Below are 12500 nucleotides of genomic sequence, written 5' to 3'. Positions count from 1 at the left end.
GCATCTGGCCTCACAGCTTCTTTGAAGCCCCCACCCCACCCTCTCTGTTCCTTTGTCTATGCGCGATGCTCTCTGGTAATTAACTTTGTCCTTCTTTTATTTGTTCCAGTCACTCGCAGTCCACTCTTCTGAGCATCTTCTCCCTGGAGTACCAGGTTAGAAGTTTTCTTCCTTTGTGAGCCCTGACAGGTGCCTAATTGAATGATGAATGTCCCTTTATTTCTTTGTAATTGAACTGCCAGCTCTCTGATTGGTTCGGAGGATGCCCCTCAAACCACCCCTCGCCCCCCACCCCCACACTCTTCCTCAAGTTGACGGCACTTGCATGCCCGAGCCTCGGTGGATGGCTGCCAAGCCTCCCCATCCATCTGTCTAATAACATCTAGCCCCTGCTTATTTGGTGGACCTGTAATAAATTATGCTAAACCATTATTATTCTGACAATAATAATTTCCCCGTCTAGTGCGGCTGCGTGTGCTAAATGTTTGCTGACTTGCACTGTCACTGCCGCTTTCCATGCTTGACAGCCGATGATGATAAATGGCCGCCGCCGCCAGTGGCAGAAGGCAGCACAGGCAGAAAATGGAGTCATTTATCATCCGCCTGACAGGTGTCAGTCACCCTCGCTGTCCCTGCGGAATTGCATTATTTTTTTTAAATGTGTGTATTAGTTTTGAATAAGATGTATTTTTCAAACAATACTATTCCTCTCCTAACCCTTGTCCTCTTAATCATTGAGGAGATTGCATGGAAATTTCAGCTTGTGGACCGGAGGTATTGTTGCCATCAAATCAAAGGGATAATAAATGGAGGTCTGAGCTGGTGTACGAGGCAGCCTTGGCACATTTTGACGACCCCCCGTAGATCCTTCAGGAAACTTATTGAAAAGAAATTACTGTGACCTAAGCGCTCCTATGTGCTCCTTCAGAATACACAATATGTAAGAGACGCCAAGACTGAACACGTCTTTCTTTCTTTTTATTCATAAGGACGTAACGCACTTAAAACCTCCACTTGGTGACAAATTAAATAGAATGTGATTTATTTGCAGTAGCAGTACAAAGTTGATGATGGCCAACCTCCGATTTGTTCCCATAGGAAATGAGAGGCAGAAATAAAAAAAGTTCTAGCGCCAAATTTTCTCCATCAAAAATGTTTTTTTATTAAACTGAAACTATACTTGTTTGGAATTTTGCCAATCATTCACAATATTTCTGTGAGACAAGAACACTTTTTTTTTTGTCAAGTCTAACTCGTAAATAAACGCTAGCAAAAGTCTGCTAACAATGAATTAAATGGGAGTCACTGTATTCAGCCTTTAAAAAACCCTCCAAAAACCTCCAACGTTTTATATACATGCTGTAAGTATATGCAGTATGTAATGTAGTAACTGATACATTCATAATAACATGTAATATTTACTTGTTTTGCTCAGTCCGACCATATGGCGGCGGATTAATTTCACAGATGCATCACAAAATTCGATTTTCCCTTCAAATACAACACCAGTAATCATGACTGACTTCATGACAGCCAACAATGACTATTTTGGGACAGAACCTTGCATTTCTGAGCCTGAATACAGGTGCTGTTCATATTATTAGAATATCATGAAAAAGTTGATTTATTTTAGTAATTATATTCAGAACGTGAAACTTACATATTATATCAATTCACACACACATATTGATATATTTGAAATGTTTATTTCTTTAAATTTTGATGATTAGTACTGACAATTACTGAAAATCCTAAATTCAGTATCTCAGAAAATTAGAATATTAGTTATGACTGGTACCAGAAAATATTTTTTAGAAATATGGGCCAACTGAAAAGTATGAACATGGAAAGTTTCAGCATGTACGGCAATCAATACTTAGTTGCAGCTTCTTTTGCCTGAATTGCTGCAGCAATACGGCGTGGCATGGAGTCCACCAGTCTGTTGCACTCCTCAGGTGTTATGAGAGCCCAGGTTGCTTTAATAGTGGCCTTCAGCTCTTCAGCATTGTTGGGTCTGGCATCTCGCATCTTCCGCTTCACAATACCCCATAGGTTTTCTATGGGCTTAAGGTCAGGTGAGTTTGCAGGCCAATCAAGAACAGGGATACCATGGTCCTTAAACCAGGTACTGGTAGATTTGGCACTGTGTGCAGGTGCCAAGTCATGTTGGAAAATGAAATCTTCACTTCCATAAAATTGGTCCGCGGCAGGCAGCATAAAGTGTTCTAAAAATTCCTGGTAGACTGCTGCATTGACCCTAGACCTCAGGAAACACAGTGGACCAACACCAGCAGATGACATGGCACCCCAGACCATTACCGATTGTGGAAATTTGACACTGGACTTCAGGCAACGTGGATTCTGTGCCTCTCCTGTCTTCCTCCAGACTCTGGGACCTTGATTTCCAAAGGAGATACAAAATTTACTTTCATCTGAAAACATAACTTTGGACCACTCAGCAGCAGGCCAGTCCTTTTTGTCTTGAGCCCAGGCAAGACGCTTTTGACGTTGTCTCTTATTCAAGAGTCGCTTTACACAAGGAATGCGACAACTGAAGCCCATATCTTGCATACGTGGGTGCGTGGTGGTCCTTAAAGCACTGACTCCAGCTGCAGTCCACTCTTTGTGGATCTCCCACACATTTTTGAATCGGTTTTGTTTGACAATCCTCTCTAGGGCGCGGTTATCCCTCTTGCTTTACACTTTTTTCTACCACATCTTTGTCTTCCCTTCGCGTCTCTATTAATATGCTTGGACACAGAGCTCTGGGAACATCCAACCTCTTTGGCAATGACCTTTTGTGTCTTGACCTCCTTCTTTAAAGTATCAATGGTCATCTTTTGGACAGTTTTCAAGTCAGCAGTCTTCCCCATGATTGTGTGTCATACAGAATCAAAACGAGAGACCATTTAAAGGCTTTTCCAGGTGTTTTGAGTTAGTTAGCTAATTAGAGTGTGGCACCAGGTGTCTTCAATATCTGACCTTTTCACCATATTCTAATTTTCTGAGATGTTGAATTTAGGGTTTTCATTGGTTGTCCGCTATAATCATCTCCTTTTTGGCAAAAAAACACTTGAAATGTATCAGTCTGTTTGGAATGAATGTATACATTCTACAAGTTTGACTTTCTAAATGGAATTAATGAAATACATCAACCTTTTCATGATATTCTAATGATATGACCAGCACCTGTATATGAAGGATAAGCTACAAAGTGACACACTAAGCATCATGTACAACGATTGCTAAGTCCTAAACAACACATAAAAATGATGAACATAATAAAACAAACACTTACTGTACAATGTCTGCTTTTACTGGGACTGATGGGAGCCTAATTTTTTTTTTTTAATCTTTATCCGATTGATCAAACAAACTAGTCAATGAATTACTCGAGCACTAACATAATCACTCACTGCAGCCCCAATGCAAATGTAAAAATAAGTAATCAATACAATATAGCAATACACCGTTTACATATAAATCCTGTCAAATAGTGGACAATAAATCACCTTTGTCTTTTATGCAGTTCTTAGCAAAGGCAGAACATTGTTTCTTTTTTACAGCTGTCTGTAAAATACATAATTTTTTCCATGTCCCTATTCTGAGTGACCTACACCGACACATAGTGGAGAAATTATGCAGGCCAGGCAGAGAGAAAATCTGAAATTTAAAACCCGGACAGGTTCACACTTCCTATCCCACCCCCACACCCAGAAGCAACTACACACTGCATTTGAAAGCAGGTGTTTCTTTAGTGTTGCTGGAAGTTCTGGACAAAATTGATCCGACAATTTCCCTCTCTTTCTGAGGGTCAGAGCCATAAGAGGCAGGCGGATGGGGGTTCTGTGTAAAAGGGTATTCCACAATGCCAGGATAAGGTTTAAGACCTGACATGTGTTATGTATATGTAAATGCACATATATAACATATATGTATATGTGTGTGTATCTATGTATATTTGTGTATATATATGTATATGTGTATATATAGTATGTCTATATGTATGTATGTATGTATGTATATATATATGGATGTGTGTAGGGCTGGGCAAAATTGCCTTTTTTTTAATACCGCGATATTTTTTAGGCCATATCGCGATACACGATATATATTACGATATAATGCCCTGGCCTTCAATGAACACTTAATGCATATAATCACAGCAGTATGATGATTCTATGTGTCTACATTAAAACATTCTTCTTCATACTGCATTAATATATGCTACTTTTATACTTTCATGCAGAGAGGGAAATCACAACTAAGTCAATTGACCAAAAGTCTATTTATTAAAGTTATTAAGCAATGGCACAAACATTCAAGTCATTTCCAAAACATAAAGTGCAAGATTGTCAGAGACATTTTAAGTGTCAAATAAAAATGAGCTGCATAATAGGAAATCAAATAGTATTCGTCCTTCACTATGTGGTATGTTACTAAGGTTATGAAATTCTCTTCATTCTCTAGCGAGTGACTTTTCAATTGATGCTATGTATTAGCAGTAATGCTACTTTATATAGCAACGCTTTTCCCCCCCACACTTGACAAATTACGGTTGTCTGTTCGACATATTCCCACTTGAAGCCGAACCACCGCCAGACGATGGAAACCCTGCTGTTTTTATTGGGAATTAAGTCTTCCTTCATTTGTTACCAGATCTGCGCCATCTTTCTCTCGTACGGCTACGTTAGCAGCTAACGTTAGACACGCCGCTACCTCTCTGCTGGGCGAGGGCGTGTATGTGACGTATGACGTGACAATTTGTGACGTATGTAAGAATGTGCGCCTGCTTGTCTGTGAGAAGGAGACACAGGAAAGAGTGACGAGAGCCTGAAGTGTACGCCCGCAGCTAAAAGTCCTGCGTGAGAACGTATACTCGAATATTACGATATAGTCATTTTCTATATCGTACAGAGACAAACCCGCGATATATCGTATATATCGATATATTGCCCAGCCCTAGATGTGTGTATATGTATTCATGTGTGTATATGTATATATATATGTGTATTTATGTATATACTGTATGTACACACACACACAAATAAATATATATATGTGTATATATGTGTGTATATATATGTATATATATATATATATATATATGTCTTGATTGGATTATCCAGAGAATAGTGCTCGATACCGTGGTAGAGCGCAATATGTAGGTGTGGGAAAAATCACAAGACTACTTCAATCATCAGGAGATCTCCTAATGATTGAGGGAACCCCTCATGAAACAGTTCTGTAGAGATGAAGTAGTCTTGTGATTTTTCCCACACCTACATATATATATATATATATATATATATATATATATATATATATATATATATATATATATATATATATATATATATATATGTATATGTATATATATATATATGTATATGTATATGTATATGTATGTATATATATATGTATATGTATATATGTATGTATATATATATATGTATATATGTATGTATATATATGTATATATGTATGTATATATGTATATATATGTATATATGTATGTATATATATGTATATATATGTATATATATATATGTATATATATGTATATATATGTATGTATATATATATATGTATGTATGTATATATATATATACATATGTATATATATGTATATGTATATATGTATATATATACATGTGTATATATATGTATGTATATATATATATATATATATATATATGTAAGAATATATATGTATGTATATATGTGTGTATATATATATGTATGTATATATATGTGTATATATATATATCTATATATATATCTATATATATATATATAATATGTATGTGTGTTTGTGTATATATGTATGTATGTGTGTTTGTGTATATATATATGTATGTATGTATGTATGTACCGTATTTTTCGGATTATAAGTACCTCCAGAGTATACGTCGCACCGGCCGAAAATGCATAATGAAGAAGGAAAAAAACATATATAAGTCGCACTGGAATATAAGTCGCATTTTTGGGGGAAATTTATTTGATAAAATCCAACACCAAGAATAGACATTTGAAAGGCAATTTCAAATAAATAAAAAATAGTGAACAACAGGCTGAATAGGTGTACGTTATATGACGCATAAATAACCAACGGAGAACGTGCCTGGTATGTTAACGTAACATATTATGGTAAGAGTCATTCAAATAACTATAACATATAAAACATGCTATACGTTTACCAAACAATCTGTCACTCTTAATCGATAAATCCGATGAAATCTTTTTTCTTGATGTCGCTTGAAAATAACTCTGCCAACTCCAAAGGTATGCGCCGCTTCCTCTTGTCGTTTTCTGCTGCATATTTCACTACGTCCATCTTGTAATCTGCAGTACATGATTTCCTTTTCGGTCCAATTTTTGTTCAGCCCTTCTCAGTTTTTATAAGTTACCGCCAACGATGAAATGATCCATTTTAATGGCTACGGCAGTAGCATATAGCAGTTAGCATTCCATGACCCACAATGCACTTCTGCCATGACCCTCCCTCGCCGAATTCTAATTGGTTGACGTGTATGTGACGATTGCTGACGTGTGTGACGATTGTTGACATTTGCTTCATCTCTTCCGCGAATGTGATGAATAATATTATTTGATATTTTACAGTAATGTGTTGATAATTTCACACATAAGTCGCTCCGGAGTATATGTCACACCCCCGGTCAAACTATGAAAAAAAACTGCGACTTATAGTCCGAAAACTACGGTGCTGTATGTAGATAGATTAGATTAGATAGTACTTTATTTATTCCTTCAGGACAATGAAGAATGTATGTAAATTTCTGAAGAAGCATGAAAGTGTTTTTCGTGATGAACTGGGTTGCATGAAAAATACTACACTCAATGTTTATGTCAAGCGAGATACTAAACCAGTGATTTTTAAGGCTAGATCATGTCACATGCTATCAGACCAAGGGTGGAATCTGATTTAAAACCTTTGGTAAAGAATGACTTCACGGTGGGAGAGGGGTTAGTGCGTCTGCTTCACAATACAAAGGTCCTTCAGTCCTGGGTTCAATCCCTGTGTGGAGTTTGCATGTTCTCGCCGTGACTGTGTGGGTTCCCTCCGGGTACTCCGGCTTCCTACCACTTCCAAAGAAATGCACCAGGTGATAGGTTAATTGGCAACACTAAATTGGCCCTAGTATGTAAATGTGAGTGTGAATGTTGTCTGTCTATCTGTGTTGGCCCTGGGATGAGTTGGTGACTTGTCCAGGGTGTACACCGCCTTCCGCCCGATTGTACTCCGTGACTCCAAAAGGGAATAAGCGGTACAAAATTTATGGATGGATGTTAAAGAATGACATTTTGGAACCTGTGACGACAAGTGACGAAGCCACTCTCATTGTTCCTGTGCCCAAAAAAATTGGTGAAATTCGAACCTATGGCGACTTCATAGTAACGTAAATCCTGTCGTGATATGAGAGCAATATTTACCTCCTTTAATTGATTATTTATTTGCTGGCTTAATTGGAAGTAAACATTTCAGTAAAACTTACCTAAATCGGGCTTATTTTAAAATGCAGGTGGATAAAGAGTCACTTGAGATGCTCACCATTAATTCTTAGAGAGGACTTTTCAAGTACTGCATATTACCTTTTGGCATCATTTCAGCACCAGCTTTGTTTCTGGGAGCTTTGGACCAATTCATTAGTGGTCTGGCAGGAGTAATAATAATAATTAATGGATTAGATTTATATCGCGCTTTTCTATTGTTAGATACTCAAAGATCTCACAGAGAAGTGGAAACTCATCATTCATTCACACCTGGTGGTGGTAAGCTACATTTGTAGCCACAGCTGCCCTGTGGTAGACTGACGGAAGCGTGGCTGCCAGTTTGCGCCTACGGCCCCTCCGACCACCACCAATCATCCATTCATCATTCATTCACCAGTGTGAGCGGCACCGGGGGCAAGGGTGAAATGTCCTGCCCAAGGACACAACGGCAGCGAATTGGATGTCAATAGGTGGGAAGCGTACCTGCAACCCTCAGGTTTTTGGCACGGCCGCTCTACCCACTACGCCATGCCGCCCAGAGTACAATGTTACCTGGAAAGCAGCAAATTATGAGGAGCACCTTCATAACTTGGATGCCTTACCTCAAAGACTGGGGGAGTATGGATTAAGCATTTGCAAAGAATTTAGAGTTTTTTCACCCTCTGTTGAGTCCCTGGGTCATTTGATTGATGCTGAGGGACTTCACACAGCACCGTCTGAAATTACTGCCAGTGTGGAGGCAACCCAACCTCAGAGTATTAGCCAACTGCAAACTTTTTTGGGCTTATTGAATTTTTTTGGCCTTTTTATTTGTAATCGGGCATCATTGCTGCAACCACTCCACGATTTACTGCATTAAGATGCAGTCCGAAAGTGGACAAGCAGCTGCCAGGAGGGTTTTGACAAGGCCAAACGAGCGTTGACAGAATCGGAGTTCCTGACTCATTTCAACCCAGCGTTTCCGCTGCAACGTTTTGGTGATGCTTCACCCTATGGTGTGGGAGCAGTGCTCTCTCACACCCTGCCGACTGGTGAGGAGAAACCTATTGCTTTTGCTTCCCGTACTTTGAACAAGGCAGAGGCCAACTATGCACAATTAGAAAAAGAGGCCTTCAGCATAATTTTTGTGGGTGTTTATGGGCGGAAATGTACTCACTTAACTGACCATCGGCCTCAAACGACTACACCTAGGCCGACATACAGGAATATCCTCGCTGGCTCCGTCAATGCTGCAGCGATGGGCTGTGTTGCTGTCCGCTCACTCTTACGACATCAAGTATAAGTCAGACTTTCACTGCAATGTTGAAGACCTGTCAAAGCTGCCTCTACCTATCACAAAGAGTGAGTTAAAAGCAGACATTTTATACTTTAGGGAGATAAAAAAACCCCCGCCTGTTTCAGCATTGCAAATTTAAAAAAAGACTCGTACTGACCCAGACAGCTCAGTTGTCATGGATGTTGGTGTAAAAAATCAACCTGTTGACGACATTTACCTGAAACCGTACATAAGACGTCTGTGGGAGCTTTCTGTCCATTCAGGATTGTTTGTTGTGGGGAAGAAGGGTGATCATGCCACAATTACTTCGGCTAAAAATGTTGCAATAATTACACACAGGGCATAGTGGTCTACCCCGCCTTCTGCCCGATTGTGGCTGAGATAGGCGCTAGCGCCCCCCCGCGACCCCAAAAGGGAATAAGCGGTAGAAAATGGATGGATGGACATAGTGGAATTGAATGAATGAAAGAGATACCGAGGAGCTATTTTCTGTGGCCAGTCTTGGACGATCACAATGAACAAATAGCCATGTCATGCGCTACATTCCACCAAACCAAGAATAATCCACCTTTAGCTCCTCTCCATCCATTGGGATTTACATTGACTTTGCTGGGCCACTGGACGACAGGATGCTCTTGGTGGCCATCAACTCACACAGCAAATGGCCTAAGGTAGCGATGATGATTTCGACCACTGCTGGAAAGACCATCGAAAAGCTTGGAGAGATATTTGCTTGGTTTGAACCTCCTGTCCAACTGGTGTCAAATAACAAACCCCAGTTTGTGTCTCAGGGGACGGTTTCATTCCTGCAGGCTAATGCAGTGCAACATATTTGATCAGCTCCAGTACTACTTGTGGGGTGTATTCTTCAACATCAGAATTGATCATGCAGCACTACAATGGCTTATGTTGTTCCAAGAACCAGAGGATCAGGTGGCTTGAGCCTTTCAGCATGAGTCATTGGGCTGGGGCGCAGCATGCCAATGCTGATGTTCTCTCTTGGCGACCGTGTCCTGTTAAAGGTTGTAGCTACTGCGACCAGTGAGACGTCAGATAAAAAGAGCAGTACGGAGACGACACTGCTGGTGGACCTTCATGGTGCACCTTGGAAACCGTGGACACTGCTGGATGGGCTGCCAAGCAGGAAGAAGACACCAATCTCAAACCGGTGCAACAATAGTAAAAACCACCCTGGGAAGGTGTGATGGGACTGTTGGTCAGCACCAATAGTAAGGAGTAAGTTTTCTGTGATGTGCCTGAGAGACAACGCACTGCACTGTTTGTGGAAGGAGCCATCCACCGGGGAGGAGAGATGGCAGGTGGTGGTGCTGAGGACCCTGAGGGTGTGTCACGGGAGTACCGGCTCAGGACATTTTGGCAGCACAAAGACACTTTGCCGCAGCATAGCCTTGTGATAAGTGCGCAGCCTACAAGAGTCCTCAGGAACGGTCACACGCACGGCTTCATCAGTGGGAAGTTGGAGCACCAATGGAGAGGGTTGCTGTGGACATTATAAGCCCTTTTCCCATAACAGACAGAAGAAACAAGTATGTGCTGTGCATGATGGATTATCTTACCAAGTGGCCGGAGGCGGAAGCATTGCCAGAGGTGGCTGATGTGCTCCTGGAGGGCATGTTCAGCTGCTTCAGGACTGCAGATACCCTCCAAAGCAACCAAGGCAGGAATTCTGAATCCTTGGTTTTCGCTGCCCTCTGTGAAAGACTGGACATAAAAAAGACACACACGACCCCTTTGGACCCGCAAAATGATAGGCTAGTAGAGTGGTTTAACCACACCATGCAGCAGCAGTTTGCTATCCTCACTTCCAACCATCAGCGTGACTGTGACAGGCATATTCTGCTAGTGCTGATGGCCTACCGTTCCGCAGTTCAAAGTTTCACCAGCTGCACCCCTGCCCTGTTGATGTTGGGTCAGGAGATCCAGACAGAGTTGGCATTTGGTAGACCACCAAGCAGCACCGAGGATTGACCGGGACCGGGACAGTTTCCGTAATGCGCTGACAAACCATCAAGCGGTGCGGCTTCGTAGTTTACCAAAGTCGTACTAAAACATTTTGACAATATTTTTGGGCTTTTTGTGTAATGTTCTATATTTTCAATGCAATTTTAAAATGTGGCCTTGCGTGCTAACATCATCTTGCAGTCCACACATATCTTTTATGTGTGACTGCCATCTATGCACCAAATAAAATTGCTTCGAGGTCAGTAAGCACAACCTGAATTAATTTTGTACATTAGGTGCACCGTGTTAAAGGTGCACTGTCAATTTTTTACAAAATGTAATGATTTTAAGTGCAACTAATAGTCCGAAAAATAAGGTGTGTATAAAACTCCTGGCTCATAGAACTGCTATGCTCTTAAAATCGTAGTTTTTGGCCTGAGGCTCATTGCCACATTTTTACTTTGGCCCTTGAGGCAAAAAGTTTGTGCACCCCTGTACTAGAGTAATAACCAGTGGTGAACGGTGTTGTTCAAATTATTACACCTCCACTTACTATCAGTAGTAGGGTTTTTTTTAAATGACGTCACTGTTTTTCCTCCTGACAGAAACGAATCAAAAGGACAATCTCAAGGCACCATGCACCTGATGTCATCGAAAGCCACTACCAAAGGTACTGTGCTCTGCTTTATGTTATTGCTGCTCGGCTTCACTCACAGTATTCAGGAGCCAATCCAGAAGGTTCCATACAAAATGTCATGCAATGCACTGCAGGTTTATTTTGTGTCAACCTTAACCACTTTGAATTGAGGGTAAATGTTGAAAATTTGTGTCTAACTATAAAACAGTAGCAGTTGCACACTAAAGGTAATTCCCTGATAGACTAAAACATTGTGTACACCTGCACAGTCTAATAGGATCTAATACAAGAACTGCACTATTGTTATTTTGAGTTGGGAATGCTGGCAAACCTTAAGGGTAACTCCTATTTCAGCCGAGGAGGGAAAACTGTCTTCTTGGGCGGTAGGGGTTAACAAACTAGCTAACGAACCATCATATTTATGCGTGGCTCTGAGGGAAATTTGAAGCCCTCCAAGCGGTGCTGCTGTAACCACACAGAGTCTGCCATATGCCAGGTCATCGGGGACATTAGCATGTCTCGGCTAGCCTGGACTTCTGTCTGCCTTTGTGGCCCATTTGTAGTCACCGCTTTTGTTCTTTTTTTTGTCATAATGAAGGTACCTGAGCAAGGCCAAAGCACATCCCACCGCCCCCGTCCTGCTGGATTTGGCCAATGAGGTAATGGTTTAACGCCCCCCCCCCCCAGCTCCCCACACCCCAACCCACCACCATCATTCCCTTTCATTGATGTCCTTGTATCAATGCCTTTATAGACGTTGGTAGCAGTTTTTGATTTTCTCTCTTGTCTGTTAGTAATTATCAAAATTGGTGAAATGGTCAGCTCTATTATCAATTATTTAATGTAATTAGGTCTCACCTCCATCAAGCAGATGTGAAAATACTTTGTGTGTGTTTTTATCGTGTAAATTACCCCAAATTACGTCCCGGGCAAACTGCAGACAGGTGAGGCAGCGAAGGGGTCAGCTGTTAATTCCTCTTTCTATCACTTCACTACTTCTTTCATTTGACATGATGCCCTAAAGGTTGCGGGTTAGGTTAAGACAAGTCAAGGGCACCCAAACAATTGCATGTGCATTAGCTTAATTTTTTTTTTCTTTAAATAATTCAT

At 40.8% G+C, this 12500-nt stretch overlaps 1 protein-coding gene across 4 annotated transcripts in view; it reads left to right on the top strand.

Moving 5' to 3' along the window:
- The window catches only part of cdin1 (CDAN1 interacting nuclease 1), a 160589-nt gene that overhangs the window by 33044 nt on the left and 115045 nt on the right, over positions 1-12500 (top strand). For 3 of the 4 annotated variants that reach the window (XM_061896054.1, XM_061896052.1, XM_061896053.1), the window contains exons 3-5: positions 110-155; positions 11359-11423; positions 11989-12049. In XM_061896054.1, coding sequence (XP_061752038.1) covers positions 110-155; positions 11359-11423; positions 11989-12049 — 172 coding nt within the window. The remainder of the gene's footprint in view (positions 1-109; positions 156-11358; positions 11424-11988; positions 12050-12500) is intronic. The other variant, XM_061896055.1, reaches the window with a different exon arrangement.

Source organism: Nerophis ophidion, linkage group LG03, assembly GCF_033978795.1.
Source record: "Nerophis ophidion isolate RoL-2023_Sa linkage group LG03, RoL_Noph_v1.0, whole genome shotgun sequence".
Taxonomy (NCBI): domain Eukaryota; kingdom Metazoa; phylum Chordata; class Actinopteri; order Syngnathiformes; family Syngnathidae; genus Nerophis; species Nerophis ophidion.
The sequence above is the reverse complement of the archived record's forward strand: the minus strand, read 5'-3'. Positions and strand labels throughout refer to the sequence as shown.